General features: G+C 42.9%; 1 protein-coding gene across 1 annotated transcript; it reads right to left on the bottom strand.

The window, feature by feature from the left end:
- Positions 1-225: 225 nt before the first annotated feature.
- Positions 226-18,398, bottom strand: LOC124186566 (protein tipE). The gene is made up of 3 exons (XM_046578395.1): positions 16,150-18,398; positions 14,627-14,963; positions 226-4,850 (listed from the first exon to the last, which is right to left on the bottom strand). The coding sequence occupies exons 1-3, from the start codon at positions 16,643-16,645 to the stop codon at positions 4,769-4,771; spliced, it is 915 nt and encodes a 304-aa protein (XP_046434351.1). The 5' UTR covers positions 16,646-18,398; the 3' UTR covers positions 226-4,768.
- Positions 18,399-18,742: the final 344 nt, after the last annotated feature.

The raw sequence follows: 18,742 nt of genomic DNA, 5'->3' as shown, positions 1-18,742 counted from the left end.
CCCAATTATTATTCGCTAATCTATTAATATGTTGAATCGTTTGAAACGTTATTGGTCAGAGCTTCCGCGAGTTTCGTGAAAATGTAACTGAGGCGCCCGGCGCCAAACATTGTTTTCTTACGATTCCAATTTCACGATTTAACCGAAGAGCGGCTTTGATTGGATTTTGATTTGCCGTCGAAAGGATATTTTGATTTTTTAGCGTTCTGGCAGTGCCCGTGTCGATTTACGATCGAAAGCGGTTTCTCTCGGTTTTTTCTTCTCACTCTCCACCCGTCGACTCGTTACATTCTTTTTTTTTCCTAATCTTTTTTCTTTTTTTTTTTTTTTTTCTATACCTAACGGTGATTCCTGCAGCTATCGTATTTCGCGTATCGTGTACAATTATTTATACCTATGCACGTGATTATTTTAAGATTGGATTCGCATCGGTTCTACGTTTTTTGTTTTTTTTTTTTTTTTTTTTTTTGTTCCTTGTTTTTTTGTTTCATAAATTTTTTCGCGTTTCGTTTTATCTATCGCAATTAGAAACGTATTCACGGATTTTTATCGGTATTTCAGCAATTTATTGATAATTAATACAATTCGCAAGCGAAGGCGGTCAAAACTCGCTTAATAATTTATTACAATTAATAACGTATTATACGCGTAACTTGTTACTGATAATTAATCGTGAGGATAAAATATAATATTCTGATTATTGTATACATATATATATATATAATTGATATGCATTCGCGGATTGCATCGTTATTTAACAGCACAAATATATAATATTCGTTAGTATCGTCTAATAATTACCGTAATACACTCGCGTTGAAATTCGGCCATTGCGTCGCGTGTTTAGTTACATATTCAGCCATTTTTGTCTCATAATCCCGCATGTTAATTCACTTTGAGTTGAATTTTTTTTTGTTCGCTTTTTTTTCCACCCTTTCCCTCATCCCACCCTCACTCGTTTATCTCGTACATTTTTCTACCTCTTTTTTTGTTTTTTGTTTTTTCTTTTTTAATTTCTTTTTCTCACAAACGTATCATATTATATACAATACGAGCCAAGAGAATCTCGGACTTTTGAAAAAATTAATTCTCCGTGTTCCACGCATTTTAAACTTGTATAATATATTCACTCAAACGTGATCGTACAATATGTAATAATTTCAATACAGGTAAGGTGGCATACAAACGTCCGTCTGTGACGAAACATACGGGTGAACTTGTTTTTCAATTTCTTGTTACACGTTAATGCGGGTATAAAATTTTCATACGTCTGTAACAATTGATCGTAATGTTTTACGGGGGTGAAAATTCTTTGGCGAATATCCGAAACGGCGATGATAAATCTTCTTTCAGGATTCAGCATTGCGGTGATAAAAAATGTTTCACAGAGCAGGGAATACGTCGAATATAAGCACGGATATTGTTAAAACGGTGACGCAAGTGTCCGAGGGATTATATTATACGTTGCATGCGAACGCGTCGGAGGATGAAGAATTTTTGATAATATCATGTGATACTGTACGCGCACAGTGGACAAAGAAGGAAAATGTCAAAGGCAAAGCGCGCAATTACCGAATATAATGTATGTCGTAGAACGTTTCGCGGGGTTGGGGAATTTTCCTATTTTTAAACCTGACCTCACATTCTTCATGTTTTATATATATATATATATATATATAATTACTATCGCGTCATAACGTTACTTTTTATCCTACTCTTTTCGTTTTAAATCTTATCTCTGTTATTTTTTTTATATTTATATTTTTATTTTTATTTTTTTTTTTGTTTTTTTTTTTATTCATTTATTTTTTTTTTTTTGCTCCATTTCAATTTTATTTCAGTTTCGTTCGTATTTCTTTTTTTACTTGTTTGATTTTTTTTTATACATTTTTTTGTCCTTTTACCTGCTTTCCAAGTTGAAAAACGGCGCCTAAGTATATTGTCGCGTGCACTAGGTAGTTTATTCATTTCTTTTAATTACTTATACAACGTAACCTTTGCTTATACCGTTTACACCTACGCGTATCATAATTTTAATTTAAATATTACATACATAGCATAAACACATGCGGCTTAAACGACGTGACGCGCGATCTATGCTTTAAATATATCATTTATAAATTTATTTAATTCGTCATCTTTTATATTCTGCTCTTTGTTTTTCTTTTTTTCTGTCTTTCTCTTCTATTCGCGTGTATATTATTTTTTTTTTTTTTTTTAACGTACCATGTTTATTTTCCATTAGGAATATCTTCTTCTACACCTGTTAAATCGTTTTACGTTTCTTCATAATTTTCGGTTAATATTCATTCGCTTGTAATCGATTTATTTATTTCTTCACTTTCTATCATCTATCGCGTATGTATGTGTACATGTATATATTTACGTATATATCTATATATACATGCATGTGTATGTTAGTCGTTAGGATATATACAAAAATGACATCCAGGCCCTTTTCGGTAAAATATTGTAGGTTTATGTATTTAGTTACAACGATTAATCCACTTTGTAATGCGTAATATCGACGATTAAGCTGCATTTCTCCGAATTCTCAACGGAAATGGATAAGTGAGCAGTTGACAATTTAGATTTTGGAATTCCTCAGAATTGATCGCCTCGACATTGTGATTTGTTATAGATATTGGCTGAATAATTTCACTATTACAATATTTAGTGTATTTTATAAATCGTTTGTGTAAACTTATGCTACATTATAGCGCTTAAATAATTAATCGTTACGTTATGTATTGAAAACGAGTCATTCGGTAAATTCGAATTTTTAAAAAAATTTACAGTCGATTTTCATAAATTATAAAGTATACGAGTAATTGCGTGAAACGTGAATCGTTTTTGTTTCACAATCCGCAGACGATTATATTCAACGGGGTTATAAATTGATCTTGAAGAAAAAACGCAAGTTTGTTGTGAGAATAAATCCATTTTTCGATTTAAAAAGTTGAAAACTCTCGTCAAAAATAATGATTTTCTCAGAAAAAAAAACCCCCAAAAGATATGTTTAAATGTTTAATCCGAGCTCCGCGGTTTCGTAGAGATTTTAAGGGCCTGCAAAATGCTGGGATAAATTCGTTCCTCTATCTTCTTCCACCCTTCTCCGTAATTCTCATCAATATTGTATCAACTCGCGTAGAGATGGTAGATATTTTATTCAAGAATGGAGTTTTAGTTTCACGACGTTTTCCTAAGAATCAAGCTCACACAAAAAAGAAAAAAGCAAAAAAAAAAAAAAAAACTGAAAACACTGAAACAAACGCTGCAATTTCCATGTAAATAAATCATCCGAAAGGAAATAGAAAAATTTCCCGGTTAATAGAAAATGATGCCTGATGTGTTATTCCTGTAAGGTTGAATAATCTAGGGATGATCTCACCATTAACTATTCTCTTTTCACTTTTTATTATTATTATTATTATTATTATTATTATTATTATTATTATTATTATTTTGTTTAAATTTTTCTCCAACTCGCAATTCCTATAAAAAAACTGTATCGATTTGGTCCATCGTCAGTCGAGACACAGCCCATACACCTCTACACTATAATAATATTTATAGATATAGAGATACAGTATAGAATACAGAGCTATTTTATTTTTGTTTTTCTTTTTTTTTTTTTTTTTTTTTTTTCATACGCCGTAGCTATATTGTTGTTGTTATTATTATTATTGTTATTATATTGCTCCAATCTCCCTTCTATGCAGCTTCGATGAGTCAATCAATCCCCTCGTAGGCTTTTATGTAATATCCTATAACTACCGTTAACTTACGTTTTATACGTATTATTTATATAGACGGCTATTTTGTTACCTCTTACATATGTTTCAACAATTTTTTATTTTTCTTTATCATACTCATCACTATACGCGATTCTTGCGCAACGTTATCATGTAACAATATAATACACATATATATTATACACTTCCTTTACGCACTCAATAATAATAATTATAATAATAGTAATAAAAAAGAATTGAAGAATAAGAAAATGACAAAGCTTTCCGCGTATCCATTGCAAAATTACTTTCTTTTTTCAATTACAACAGCGAAGGGATGAGATCAAGTTTTACGAAACTCTACAATCACAAGTCGCTGCAGAGATTTTAGTTTAGTTTGCTCCAGCTTCTCTTGTTTTTTATTTCATTCTCAAACTGCTGGGCAGTTTATTATCTCCCCGCTAACCTGCATGTTTGCGGATACGAAGTTATTACGCGTACCAGATTTGATCTCGCGAAATTTCTCGTATAACACCGCGATGTGAAATAATATCCTCTGTCAGGAATTTTTACGAATAATACCGAAGTACAACCGCAGCGACTTTATAGATCATATTTCGTCGTTTTCTATAGATGAAAACTTCCACGAATTAGGACGCGTCTGAAGTTGAATGAAAAACCGGTTACCGGTTGGCGAAATTAGCAACTTAAAAAAAAAAAAAAAGCATTTTTCCGCATCGTTTAATCGTATGTTCAATCGATCTCGCAAATCGAATAACTAATTCGGACCGGCTGAATTACAGTAGAGGCAAGTGTATTACAAATCAACGCGAGTAAAATGAAACGGGAAACGGAAAATCTTGATTAATCATAGGGCGTAGACGCTTGCAGGTGAAATTCTTCATACGTACGTAGAAATGTCGGTTGAATTCCGGAGAGGCGGAAAGGACGGAGTGCAGAAGGTCGCTCCACCTCGTGTCCTAGAGATCGGACTGCGACGTCGGCAGGACGCTTTCCGCCGTCTCCTCGTGACGTCATAAGGGCCTCGTTACGTCACCGCATTCGCAGTGTGGCACGTGACCCCGCCGATCGACCCTGTTGCTTATCGAGTGATCGCTGAAATCGAGAGGGAGAAGATGAGAAAAAAAAAAAAAAAAGAAAAGAAATTACAATCGCAACTTTACTTTGCATCGAAACGTATTACACGTACATTGCCGTCAATTTCAATGGTAGGTATGTGTGAGAATAGGGGCGAGAGGAGAATGGACGGGGGGGAGGTGAGAAAATGACAAAACGCTTCCCGAGTCGGGCTTCGATCTGGACGAAACACCGGACGGCACGTGATGACGGCTTTCTTTTTCTCCTTATTTTCCATTAGCTGAATTGGCCAGGATGTGAAATGGAAAGGCGTGGAAGCTCGAACCCGCGAATTCGTGGAAGAACGGATATTAATTGCGCTCTTTTACGCCCCGAAGGTGACTTTTTTCTTCGCCCCGGATCCTGCAGTGACGTCGGAGTCTCAGGATTCCGTCCAACTCTACGCGTTATTTAGATTGCATTTCGTTGTGACTGCTTTAAATTAGTCTTACGCAACGCGAGAACGTTTTGCACGTTTTTTTTATGCGTGTTTTCCGTGTACAAAGTAGTCGTTTCTGTGACGGTAAAGTGAGTCTGCGAATTATGCTATTTCCGCTCTTTCGCAGCGTCCTTAATTATTTTTATGTATTTTTATAATCATCATCCGGATTCCCTCTGACGCGAAAATCTCCGCGACATGTGCCGACTCGCGACGTTCTCTTTTATCGTTGTTATAATTTAATTCGGTTGGTGCTGCTCGAGGAAAACGATGGAAAGCGGCTCGCAGAGTTTCTCACTTCTTTCGAATTTCACGTTTTGCGAACAAGCTGCGCAGAATCGACGCTCAGAAATCATTGTACCTGTAAGGGTATCACGCGATGACAATTGAAAAACCAATTCTCGCGACCCAAATTCTATTCTACGATTGAAATCTGGAGAATAATGGAGAGGAGAAGCCCCGAGGCTGGGATACCCGGCGTGTAATACCCTGCAAAAGGTTTCAACAATGACGCCATTGTGCAGGACGGTTTTTGCAAGACATCCGCGGAGTTGATTATACAACGTACAAGTTATACACCTACGCTTGCTTTCTTGTATACGCGGTCCATTTAATAATACACTCGATAGACTCGGAATTTTGTTGGTGGAAAAATCGATGTTCCTTGGTACAATAAAAGCGCTCGGATACATCCTTTGACGTCACTCTTTGAAATTTTTCTGCAGGCGGCTGGAATTTTCATTGAAAATAAAACTCGCGCTGCGGTTGAAAAACGCGGAGCTTCCGATTATCCAGAGAGCGCGGAGAGCTTGCTGCGTGTCGATTAAGAAGACGGCCATCCGATTGGACCGATATAAGGGGCCTTTCGGGGATTGAAATGTTGCGAACCCCGCGCCTCGACAAAAAGCTACGATCTAAAAGCGGAGTCCTCGCATTTAGTCTGGCATTACGAAAGGTCGCCGTACTCGCCATTTGATCCCCGTCCGCCGCCTTGAATGAATGAATCGTTAATTTGGCACAGGGGAAGAAAACAGTACTAGAAATCAAAATAAGCAGAGGGGAAAAGGGGACGTTTCTATTTCTGTTCACATGCCTGGCATTAATTCACCTCCATCCCCCGTTTCATGCCAACGTCGAGTCAAATTGGACGAGATGCGAAATCGATTCGGACCGCGGGGATTCCCCGAGCCTTGAGACATCTGACACGTGACAGTCGTTTGCATGCCTGCCTGAATAGAAATTTTTGAAAATGGAACAGGCCGAGTTTTAACGAGCGTCGTTGAAACGGCGATTCTTCCCCGAGGATGGAAAGGACGCATCTTGTTAAATTTCCGCCCGTTTCCTCCCTTTTTATTCTTTTTCTTCTTCTTTCTCTTGTGTTTTCGCGGTTGGAACAATATGAAGCGTGGAAGAGGTCAAGGCCGAAGCGGGTGGACTGACGAGTTGTTTCCCTCTTTCTACAATTAATTTAATTTAAAGCCACGCTACCCTCGTCGTGATGTGTGTGTCTCTGCGAGAGACAAGGTATGCAGGTACATACATTCTACAGCAATTACATTTCCGCCGTGCAGCGCGCTGGGCGAAGCGTTTTAAACCCAACAGACCCAATTATAATTTACACGATGGTTCCTCGTACGTACGCCACTTTACATGCGGGATTTATAGTAGGTCGTATTTGGTATGCAGGGGGGAGAAATAAACCAAAAAACAAAAAGGAACCACTCATGCTAGTTAGGACAGCTAAAAAGGGGACCGAACCCACTCGTGATCCTAAATCCTTCCACGATCGGACTCTTTCACGTGAATCTTGTAACACGTGCGCTGTTATATCGCGTTTAATAAAAATCAGATTATATGTTAGGAAAAATGGCAGTTATACTCCTTTCAATGCACACTTTTACGGTCGAACGAAGAAGACCGACGAAAAATATGGCACCCGTTCTCCTCCTTGCAAAATGTTTGCGGGAAGTATCAGTCGGGGTGAATTCCGGATATCGTCTGTGAGGGCTTGCAAATCGTTATCATCTAGTCTGGTACGCGGCCTTTAACGCCTTCGTCCAAATTAAAACCCAATCTTGATCCGGGCGCCCGTGTGTTCGACCGAACGACGAAGTGATCATAGATTCTGAATCTGAAGGCAGCGCCTAAATTGATCGGCAGTTATAATTGATTAGCGGATTCCGAAGCGGCTTGAATTCCCTGAAACCTGGTGGTATTGGCACCAGGCACCGTTTACCGTCCTCCGGCTCTGAATCACCCCGAAGATGACCCGCGTCGCGAGCAAGGCTTGACCCTTGACCGAAGTCCGCGGGGTCACGCAACCTCGTTTCGGTCACGCTGCGGGCGAAACGCGTCCGAACCGAGGCATGCGGGGGAACGGCCGAAAGTCACGAAACCGGGGGGGGTGAATTGATCGATACGGAGGGGGTGTCGTGTATTTTCGCCCGCCTGCATAGACGCGTTCATCGATTCCAGCCACCCCCTTCGGTCATCATGCGGAATAATAATTGCATTCGCGAAGCGAGGCGACGCGCATTCAGCAACGCTTCCCGAATTCCCGAACAAAAGCTGATCCGCGTGTCTGGAATATAATATACGCAACGGTGATTGGCTATTCTGCGGGTACGGTAGTACTCAGTTTTTCTTTATTTTTCTTTTTTTTTCCATTTTCTTTTTCCACTTGGCAGTAAAGTCACCGCTTGAAGGAGGCTGAATTAGTCGAACATACAATGAGAATCCCTAGACAATCATTTTTCGAACAAACGCCAAGGAGAAGGTCTACTTCGGCACGGACGGAGTCTCGACTTGAACGCGACGACAAAGGAAAACTCTGTCAACGACACTCGACGCTTGTGAATACAAATTTTGCCACCCTTGCAGCTAAGGGCGCTCCAGGCGGAATTTTTTTTTCAATCAATTCCTCCCTGTTTTCCTCTCTCGCCTATTTCCATTCCGATTATACAGCTGCAATAGCCGCTTCAAAGCTTCGTGTACGCTGCAAAGCGTCAAAAGCAGTGAAACAAAAGCACCGCACGTTGCAGCTGTGAAGTCGGGGGTGTCGGACGGATTGAAGCCGCGTCTATCGCAACGGAAGTGTGGCGAAAGGGCTGCGATTCACAGAAACAAAGGCGCTCGCAAAGTGGAAAATATTCTCACCATTTTCCCTCGTTCAGATGTAATTTTTCCACTTTACCTACTCAACGCGGCTGGTGGAAATGGAAAGAGATATATATACATATACATAAAGATTGAGCGAGAATTACGAAAATTTACGAATGCACTTTCATCTTTCGCTTATTCTCGAGAGCTTGTCTACTTTGCATAACGTTGAAACTTTGATCGGAGGCGCACGTAGGAGAAGGTGGAGCTAACATCGTTAAACTGTACTTTGGAAGACTGCGGACTACGGGCATAACAAGAACTTTTCCGAAACTGGTTTCAGCGGATGGCGCCATGCGCTTGCGGAACGGATTGCGGCACTTGAGGTGGCCGCGCGTAAAGCTAGAGAGGACCGAGTGAAACTTTCAAGGAATTACCATAATTTCGTATCGCTTTTTACATTTATTCTCGCAAACGGCTCTCCCCACTTCATGCAAATTAGCCTACCTTCACCTCGATCGGTGTCGGCCTGTGAGTCACGTGTTCGAGGATCCGGAGGGTCCACGAGAAAATTGACATTTAATCCTCTCTTGTATCAAATATTATGCGTATATAAATGATATACTTTACGATATACGATATAAAATGATACCGATGACGAAATGTCTTTTCTCTTTGCTCAACGTTTCGAATTCCATTTTTAACCGGATTAGATAGGAAGCGTCGGTAAAGCGTCGGTAAGGGAATCTGTCTTCGGAACCGGCGTTGCCTCTCTTGTGTGAAACTGACGACACTGAGAGCAAATAAAGTGAACAGCGAAAATACGCCAAAGTCTATTTTCTCTTCTCTCGACAAGCCTAATTTCATTTTAATCGGATCAGATAGAAAGCGTCGGTAAAGCATCGGTAAGGGAATCTGTGTTCAGAACCGGCGTTGCTTATCCGCTAACCACCCCTCACAATTCCGTACCCCTAGGGAGAACTTGTGCATCAAGTACCTCAGATACGTATTAATTCGATTCAATCCAGTTGCGTGGAGCAATGTTGCCGTTTCCGTTTCCGCTTACGCTCACGCTCCTTGAATTTCGTTTCAACGGACCGCAGCCGAGGCGCGAACGGATACAAGGAGCGACTATTAATTACAAGCTCATACAGAAGCGTCGATAATGTCGAGTAAGGAATTCAGGTCACGTATTGATCGGAAACCCTGTATACACCAGACGCATACCCCTCCCGTTATAAGTGCTTCTCTAATCGTCAGATCTGGATCAACAGATAGACCTGCGGGATATAAGAAGGATTTCGCGGCATCGAAGCGAACCTACCGAAGCTCTCTGCGGATTACGGCAGACTTGAGCGCGTTTTCCACCGATCCCAGTGTATTTTTGCGGCCCGTTATGCAGCCCGTAATGCACCGGCCCACGATGAAATTGCAGTATTTCTTACGGTCGGTAAGTGGAAGGGAGGGAGGGAGGGAGGGAGGGAGTGATGGCAAGCCGCCAGCTGAGCTTAGCGAAGCTCTAGCCTTTAGGATGAAGAGCTTTCGACCGATATATCGATTCGCTGCTGACACGCGACACGCGACAGGGCGAGCTTTTCTCTATTTTTATACCTGTTTCTTTCTTTTCTTCGCCGCTCTCACCCCCGATTCTCTCTCGTCTCACTCGGTGTTGCGGAAGACCTCGGGAACGGTTTGCGAGTTGCCGGGAGCGCAAACAGACACCGGGGTCAAATAACTGTGACAGCTAACAAGTGCGCGCCACCCTTGGTTAATCGGTAATGGAATTACATGGAAGCCGGCGCGTGTCAATCACGTGGTTAATTGAATGGAAAATGTTAAGTCGACGAATCTCGTTACGGGACGTACGATAGTGGCTGCAGCTGTTTCTTCCCTCCCCGCTTCTTCGATAATTTTATTCCCTCTTTTTTTTTTTTTTTCTTATCAGCCACTACCACCACGGTGGCGCGGGCACCGCGCTTCGTTATAAACGTCATTCGTTCTCACGTCCGTCGTCTAGCCAAGGGGGATATTCAAATTTTTACCATCCATCGACGCCATTAGCGAACCAGCCCGCGACACCGGCTTCGTGCGACGAAATCGGAGTCGTTAAAAGCTCAACGTTCTTCTGTTTCGTCTCCACTTTTTATCGTTCTCTTTCTTTTTTAATAAAAAAAAATTTCAAAAAACAAACCATCGTAACTCCTTGGCTGCAGGCGTCTTCTCGAGAAGCGAACATCCCTTACATCCCTATTTTCACCAACGTATCCGCAGTCGTAAATTCGCAGCTATACGTAACGAAGTTGAAGTAACAGATATTGTTCGAGTAATAACGAACAGAAAATTGAACGACTGAATAATTGAATTCAATTTATTCGCTTTTCGCAAAACTTCTTTTTCGTCGAAATTTCCCTCGAGAGATGAAGATTATACAAAAACTGACGACGACGAATGGATTGGATGGTAGAAAGTTTCCACGCATGCGGTTTTTGGCGACTTTGTAATAATTATACCGATCCGAAGAGAAAGTTTGTAAATTTATTAACGGCTGGATGAGGAGAAACTTTTCATCGTCATCGTCATCGTCGGGTCTTCGTCGTGTTCAATACGGGCAATTCAAAGCGAAGCGAAAGGGTCTCGAGATCTTGAACGAGTACGAAGGGATTGCGTAAGAAGACACGAACCGGGGTGAGTTGTGTGATATAATTGAATTATGCATGTCGAACTTTTTACCGAAGCGAGGCAGCGGCGCTCCCGGTATATGTAATAACAACGGATCGTTACAACGTTAACCGATGTCGAGCCTGCTCGCAGCGTTATGTCACAGCGACGCGATGTGTTGCGCGGCTAGAAAAGCCCGGCTTTATGGTAATATCTATGTACGAGGGGGATGGTTTTCACCACATCAGCTGTTCTCGCAGCCGTATTACACCACCTTTCTTCGGCACTTTGCGATATTAATTTCCAACCTCCTCGACCGGCATTCGGCCCCCGTTTCACCCCTATTCCAATACGCTTCGAGTCCTTTCAATATAATATTGACGTACCCAGGTATCCGCTGCAGCACCGTCGAATGCCAAGATATTAAACCGCTCTAAAATACAACGAGAAACGTATCGACGCGGCGACGTGCCAATTTTTGCACACGTGTGCAAATCCGGGCTTTGGAGGTTGTACGGTAAAATGGGTACATCGATATTGCAACCGAGGAAAAGGGTGAAAAACATGTTTACAGAGGAAAGTACGCACGCGGAGGACTCAAATTTCGCATATTTATTTCTTTCCACCGTTCCGTCGGTGTTCCGAAAAATCACGTACGAGTAAAAACAGGGTTGTTTTTCCTTTCCCATCCCCTTTGCGTCCAAGTATCCTTGATATATTTTTTGTTTGTTATTCGTTTTAGCCCGCAGCCGGAATGATTTCGGTCAACCTTGGTTCTCTGGAACCTCGGTTAACCTTGGCTGACTGAGCGCGGTGCCAATGTTTGTAAAATCGTGCACGATACCACGCACGATTCTAGTGGCTGGCTGGTCGGCTGGCTCCAACAAGTTTCGAGAAGAACGATAACTCATCGAGTTCCCGGGATGGGCGAAGAGCGAGAGAGAAAGGCGAAAACTTTCCGCACTAGCCTTGCCCGCACGTCAGAAGTAATTAAACTACAATCGCGGGGTTTCATAGACGCCCTCTGCAAAGATCTCCGACCACCCCTCGTATCGCTCCGAATCATTCAGTGAAACCCGATTTTCGTCGTGCTGCTGCACGGGAGTGGAAAGAAATTAATGATACGCAAGTACACCGCAGTTTTTTACGAATCGAGTCCGATTTACTTTATTTTATTTCATTCCCCCGCATCGCGAACACGATTTTTTTCACCCTTTCGACGGAATTAAATTCCGTTAATGTTCAACGGACGCGGTGTTGGTCCTTCGTAGATCAAAAGGTGAACCCGATTTCTGGCTGCATTTGAAAATGATCTTAGAAAAGTTGATCTCGATAATGAAAATTACAGTTTTCTTCCGACTTTTCAGCCGACTCGCGTTTCACGTACCAACCTCCCCGTCCTCGAATTCATGTGGCTGCTCCGTTAGGAATTTAGAATTCCAAGATTCCGCGGGTAGATTATAAACGGGGTTGGTTGAAACGGCTCGTGCAGTAATTCTTGATTCCGCTCCTGGGTGTGCGCCGTATAAATGCATAATACGCGGACCCGCGCCGGCGTTATATTATCTACCTACGTATTAGGGACATCCGTCTCTTTGTGTATTATTATGCTCTTGCGGTGCAGTAATTATAACCAAGGCACGCCTCGGGTAACCCCTTTCCCATTTAAATCGTGCCAACTTCACCAGCCCCCGCCTATTATTCTCAATGGGACAAATAAAACGCCCGCGATTTATATACGACGCGCGGAAATTAATAAGCGGTCTGTGTGCGCCGCGTAATAATAATAATTGCAACATTTCTCGATCGCGTAAGATGTAGATTTTTTTTCTTTCTCTGTACGCGTCAATTTTTCTTACGAAATAACTCTCAACTTACGTATGTATTACGGTGATCCAAAAAAATGGACCGATTGTTTGTTTTTTTTTTTTCAAAGTCCCTCGTGAAGAATTTTAGGGAGAGGAAACGAGAGGCCTGTTACAATTTGTGAGTTTAATTTTAACATTTAGTGGGTTTACTGAACGCAATTTTATACGCGACAGTAATTTTGGTTATTTTGGAATTTTGTAGTAATAAAACAATCTACATAAATGTCGGTTATATATTTTTGTGGAGAATTTGACGCTCTACGAGAAAGATCTCTTACAATTTTTTCACAACTCACGTCTTTCAAAAGTTATTAGAGTTTAAAGTTGGAATCACGTTAAAATTCGCTCGTAATTTTTTTTTTTAAGCAAAAAATATGATTTATAACGCAACGAGGAATTTTCGTCGATGTAAAAGCGCGCTTCTCAACGCTCCTTATCGTATCCCTTATTTCCCTCTGATTCCTAAAATTTAACACTTCGTATATTTCGATCTTGAATAGTTTGGGGGCTTGTTCCACGACTTGTGAAAATCTTGCATAGGCGGTGAGGATATCCGAGCGGAAAGCTTTCCCGTCCGAATTTACGGACAGCGTAGGTATAATCCCACCTTCCAGACACACCGACGTGCACGTACGCGACTCCCACACAATTCGAGGAAATTTACCACGTGCAGAGGAATAAAAGCCCCGAGTTTTGCAGCTTAATACCTGCTGATATACGGCGGTGGTATTTCCGAGCCGAAAGAGAGCTCGTACCTACCTACCTACCTACCTACCTACTCTAATGCCAGACACGGTAAAGATGATAAACTGCCCGGTTCGTGCGGAAAAATAACAACCTCTCCTTATTGAGGGAAATTCCTTATCCCGCGGCATCATGGTCGGCAGGTCGAAGTCATTAAGGGTGTCGAGGAGGGGGCGAAGCGAACCCTTCAAAGTCACCGACGATCTCGGTCGTGCTCGATTTCGTGCGGATAACCTTACTTTGACGTCGGGAATTAGTCGAACCCTGAATTGGGGATAAATTGATTCGATTTCTCGCTACTTTTCCTTTTCCAACCTGTTAAAAAACAGACGTCGCGCGGTCACTTGGTCGGAATTGCGTATGTGTCGCGTAGGTACTGCAGGGTGGTTCGTTTTTGAATTTTTTCGTGTTTTGTTTTTTTTTGTTCTTCCAAGGTGCTACTCGATAAATTTGTGACGAATACTGAAAAAAATATCGTCGTACAACCTGGAGGAAGTGAGAAAATATTTAGAGGTCGCCAGGAATTATTTTTATATTTTTTATTCAATTTTATGTCCGCACCTTACGGACTTGTATGTGTATTAGTTTATTATTGTCATTAATCAATCATTGTTCATAAAAATCAGTACCGAAAACGAAACAGGGACATCAACGTGACGCTATAGTCCTATTTCGGTGACAAAAACTGTCATCCAAATTTCTCCGAGACTGTTGATCTTTCGGATGAAAGACGAGGAAAGCCAACTGCGGAATTGTTAGACGCGGTTTGCCGGCGATCGGTGAACGATTGATTGGACCGCGATACGAAGAAAAAAAAAATAATACAAATTCAAGTCCGTATAAGGTGTACGCAAAAAATATTGCAACAATTGGCAGCGACCTCTACGGACAAACAAAAAAGAAAGGTTAAAAAATGAGTCAGGCAATTCGACGCGAGTGTTTCTCACCTGAGATCGTCGATCCTGGGCCTCCGCATCGTTCTCTGAGGGTGTCTCGGCGGAGCGGCACATCTGCAGTCACAATGCATAACACAAAGAGCAACACTGGTGGCCAAAGTCACTACGAATGGTGCGGCAAAGAAGTGCATAATCGTCGCGATTTGGGCCTCACGATTGTAGTCGGCCATCACTATACTCCCGTTAACGCGACTGTAGTGGCAGGGGAACTTGGATCCCTCGAAGCCGAGCTCCTTGGTGAAGTTTTCGCAGTCGACTATCGGCGGGTAGCCGCATCCCTTTATGTTAACCATCAGTATCGCCTCAACCTCGCCGACGAGATCCGTGGCTGAAGAAAATCAATAAGTCATAACTTGGAGGATAGAATTTCTCGCGTTGTTAATTTCTTTCGCAAAGCGTCGCAGTGGCGCTGGCTGATTAGAGAGGTCAACGAAACGGAATATTGTTTTTTTTTTTAACTTCCATTGGGATAAACAAACGTCCGTTTCGAAGATCGAATAATAGCCAGACGCTTTATTTGTTACTTGCAAGGTTTGCTTCTGTCTTTTTTACGCTGACGAACAAGTCTTGAAGTTTTTGCTTCATAGCTAATACCGGTGCCTGTTCGGAAGGAGAAGGAAAACGTTTTTACCGAGATGCGACGGACTTTATCGTTATTAACGTTATCAGCGGCCGTATAACGAGAGCACGATGGGAGATTACGTTCGGGGTTTGATACGAGAAAGTTCGTACGAAAATCGAACAAGTACCGAAAAATATTCGTTTACCAAACTTTGTTCATCGATTCTTTTGCATTTAAAGTATATTATTAATTGTCATTTGCGAATAGATGTGATTTAGATGCAAAATCGAAGTTTCTCCGACTGCCATTTACAACAATTGTTTGAGAAAATGGATAATTTTTCTCCAACTACGAAATATCGTTCCGATTTCTACAAAAAGAGGCTTCATCCGGTAAAGCTAAATTTTCTTCCATTGATCAATTAAGATCAATGAAGAAGAGAAAATTTCACATCTGACCGGTGTTGTCGGGACGTACCGGAACCGTAAGGTACGTACAAGGATAGAGTGCGAGAAAGATACTCGTAAGTATAGTCTTAGACTTTCGAACACCATCAGAAGCGTCTTCCGAACTCTATCCTCATACCAGCACGATCCCAACACCGCGAATCTCGGGAACCTTGACTCTCGGTTTCGGACTTGGCTCACATCCAGGATCGGCTGCACAGCCCACTCTCGCTAATTGAATCAGACCGTTTTATAAAGTGTGCGGTGTATGATATTATCCCCCCTCCCTCTTTTTACTCTCGCCAACCGCCAAGCTACGTCCGTTCAACCTCGAGGGAGAAAAACTATCCAACGTTCAGAGACTCGGCCGGCACCTTTCGCCCCTAATTTTTTAATCCTCTCACCCTGCGGCCTTGTTCGGCCAGCCGAGAGACAAATCCCAGGCAATTTTTCTCTCTTTATTTTCTTTCCCCTCTCTCCCTCTCTCTCTCTCTCTCTCGACTCACCTGGCGTTCCGAGGTCGACCGGGGGCGACGTTCCCGCGTCGATCTCCTCGCCGGAATAATTCCCGGACGACGAATTGTTCCAGGGTGCGTAGGTGACGTAGATGTGGGTGCACCTGTAGACGTCGCTGGTGCATCCCTCGCGGCAAGAGCTCCAGGAACAGTTGAAAAGACCGGCGAGGTCCTCGCGTCGGGAGGTCGTGCAGGTTACAGGATGGGGTGAAAAGTCCGCGGCCAGGGTGCTGATTGCCGGGTCGACGTAGAGGGGCACGAGGAAGAGGAGGGCCGCTCCCCCGGATGTCGCCACGAGGGCCAGAGCCGACGTCGCGTAGAAGTTGAACCGCTGACGGCAGGTTCGCCGAGGCGGTCGGCGCCGCGACGCCCCGAAACCGAGCTCGAACAGCTTGCGACGTCGTAGTTCTTGCTGCTGAATCTCGTACTTTTCACTCTCGCGAGCCGCACTCGAGTCAAGCAAAAGCTCCGAGCTGCTGCCACGCATAACACCGCAGCCTTTCTTTCCCGTCGACGCGTCGTTACGTGGTTTGGCTCGACGCCGATCCTTTCGCCGATGTCGGAGGACTCATTTGAATCAAGGGACTCCGATTTCGGTCGCTTCTCTTTTGGGCGGGAACTCGGTTGTTTTACCTTATTTTTTATCTCTCGCCTTCAAACTCTTATCGCCTTGTAAATTTTCCTACTTCTTCTTCTTCTCGTTTCTTAGGTCGACGTGTTCTTACGATAGTCCGATACCGCAATTAGGTCGTCGGGCATAATTAGGCCTTTCGGTTTCGATCGTTCGTCCCTCGATCAAGGATATCGCGCGTCGTGTTTTGAAAGAAAGCGATCCTTTTCACCCGCTCATCTCGATAAGTTTAACGATGCTTGATCGAGATCCGCGAGGATCGTATACTCGTATACGTGTATACACAGGTACGTTATATTCCGACGGGATGAAAAATTATTATCGAGGGCATGATTCGATATAGCGCCAATCAACGAGAGCGACGAAGGACGCGGGGTGGGCGGTTCGGCGATTTGATTTATGATTTTTTAATCAACGTTAAGAGGATTTCAAGATGCTCCAAGACCTTGTATACATACATACACGTATACGTTGCGTGAGTATTGGCTTGAACGTGAACGGGGGCGACTTGATTAAAAAATAATTCACACGGATGGCTTCCGCTGCCTCGTCATCCTCTCGATTTTTTCCACCTCCTTTTTTCGCTCCTCGTAACTTCGTACACAACCGCGGCTGTTCGAAAGCGGTTACACAGCTTCGTTAAGGGATTTTTTCGGCCCTTTCCTTGAATCCTTCTTCTCCATCTCGTTCATCTCGATTGAGAAGGTTAATATCTTCTTTTTCTGAGTAAAAACTTTCGTTAACTCGTCGGGTATTTGAAGTATCGATTCACCGACGGCGGCATGCTTGCGAATTTCTTTAAACCGTCACCCCCTGATTTTCCCTAAACTTCGCTACGGTTGAATTATATCAAAGGAGACTATTCGACGCAGTTTTTTCTCCTTTCAAATTACGTTTCTCGTTTTGTTTTTTTCCCGTTTCACCTACGTTGCTCAAATTTAAAAAATATATCGTCTATACTTTAAAGCTACGTACAGTTGGCAGGATACGACGTGGATTATCGTTTTATTTTGTTTTATTTATTTTTCTCCGCTCTTCTCAACGTACAGAAGCGTTTTCATCGGTCAGACACGCGATCATCGCACGATATTATAACGCGCGCGGTCGACGTGTAGCGAATAAAAATGAATTTTCCTTTCTATTAAACTTGGACTGCGACGCTGCTGCGGGTTGAAAAAACTACTCGTTGTCGATTATTTCCATTTTTTTTTTTTTTTTTTTTCCTTTTTCCTTTTTCGCTACAAATTTGACTCTATTCGTTTATCGGAGCAACGGGCCTCCTTTCAATTCATCCTCCTCCTCGAATATCGTCGCGCTGCACTTGTCCATCCGTGACAAACGCCTCGTGCACACATGCGGATCGATTCCGTAATAAACTTGTCACTGATACTAATGACATAAGCGGCGGTATAACTCTGGTTTCAATAATTTATCATCGTTTTACGAGGACTCGGCGTCCCGCGGGTCGCGAGTGCATTCGCGTACTGAGACCAGAGAAACTCCAGCCTTCGAAAATTTCTCCCCTCGCGACAGGGCGGGGTCCCCGGGCGCATGCGCCCCCCAAAGGACTCCTCTTGTTTACACTCCTGAGCCTCGCGACCCACTGTCGCTGCCTGTCTGCCTGCCCTCCACTTCCACATTCTCACCTGGCTTCACCAACCCCCGCCCCTCACCACCCTATATCTTAATAAATTTATCATTATACCCGAGCGCGGTCGATCATTGTCATTCCGACTTAATTTTTTCCATTTCTTAGTCAATTCCTCGAGTTGTTCATCGCTCGCGGAATCGTCGAATCAATCGCTGTGACATCTCCAAGCGACAATTATTCTACGGCGATTATTCGTTCTGTAACGCGGATTACCGGGGATCACTTGCATGCACCCGGCCCACGACGTCTCGTGTATCGCTGGTATTACACCCACATCTATAACTCGTCGTTCCCGTTTAGAA

The sequence above is a fragment of the Neodiprion fabricii genome, chromosome 7 (assembly GCF_021155785.1).
Source record: "Neodiprion fabricii isolate iyNeoFabr1 chromosome 7, iyNeoFabr1.1, whole genome shotgun sequence".
Lineage (NCBI taxonomy): Eukaryota > Metazoa > Arthropoda > Insecta > Hymenoptera > Diprionidae > Neodiprion > Neodiprion fabricii.
This window is presented reverse-complemented; position numbering and strand designations above follow the sequence as displayed.

What these genes read in the sequence shown, in the direction of transcription:
- LOC124186566 (XM_046578395.1), bottom strand. Translation starts at nt 16,645, where the DNA reads ATGCGTGGCAGCAGCTCGGAGCTTTTGCTTGACTCGAGTGCGGCTCGC. An exon ending in GGTCGACCTCGGAACGCCAG is followed by an intron (nt 14,964 to 16,149) that starts GTGAGTCGAGAG and finishes GATTTTCTTCAG; the next exon opens with CCACGGATCTCGTCGGCGAG. An exon ending in CCCAGGATCGACGATCTCAG is followed by an intron (nt 4,851 to 14,626) that starts GTGAGAAACACT and finishes TCTCGATTTCAG; the next exon opens with CGATCACTCGATAAGCAACA.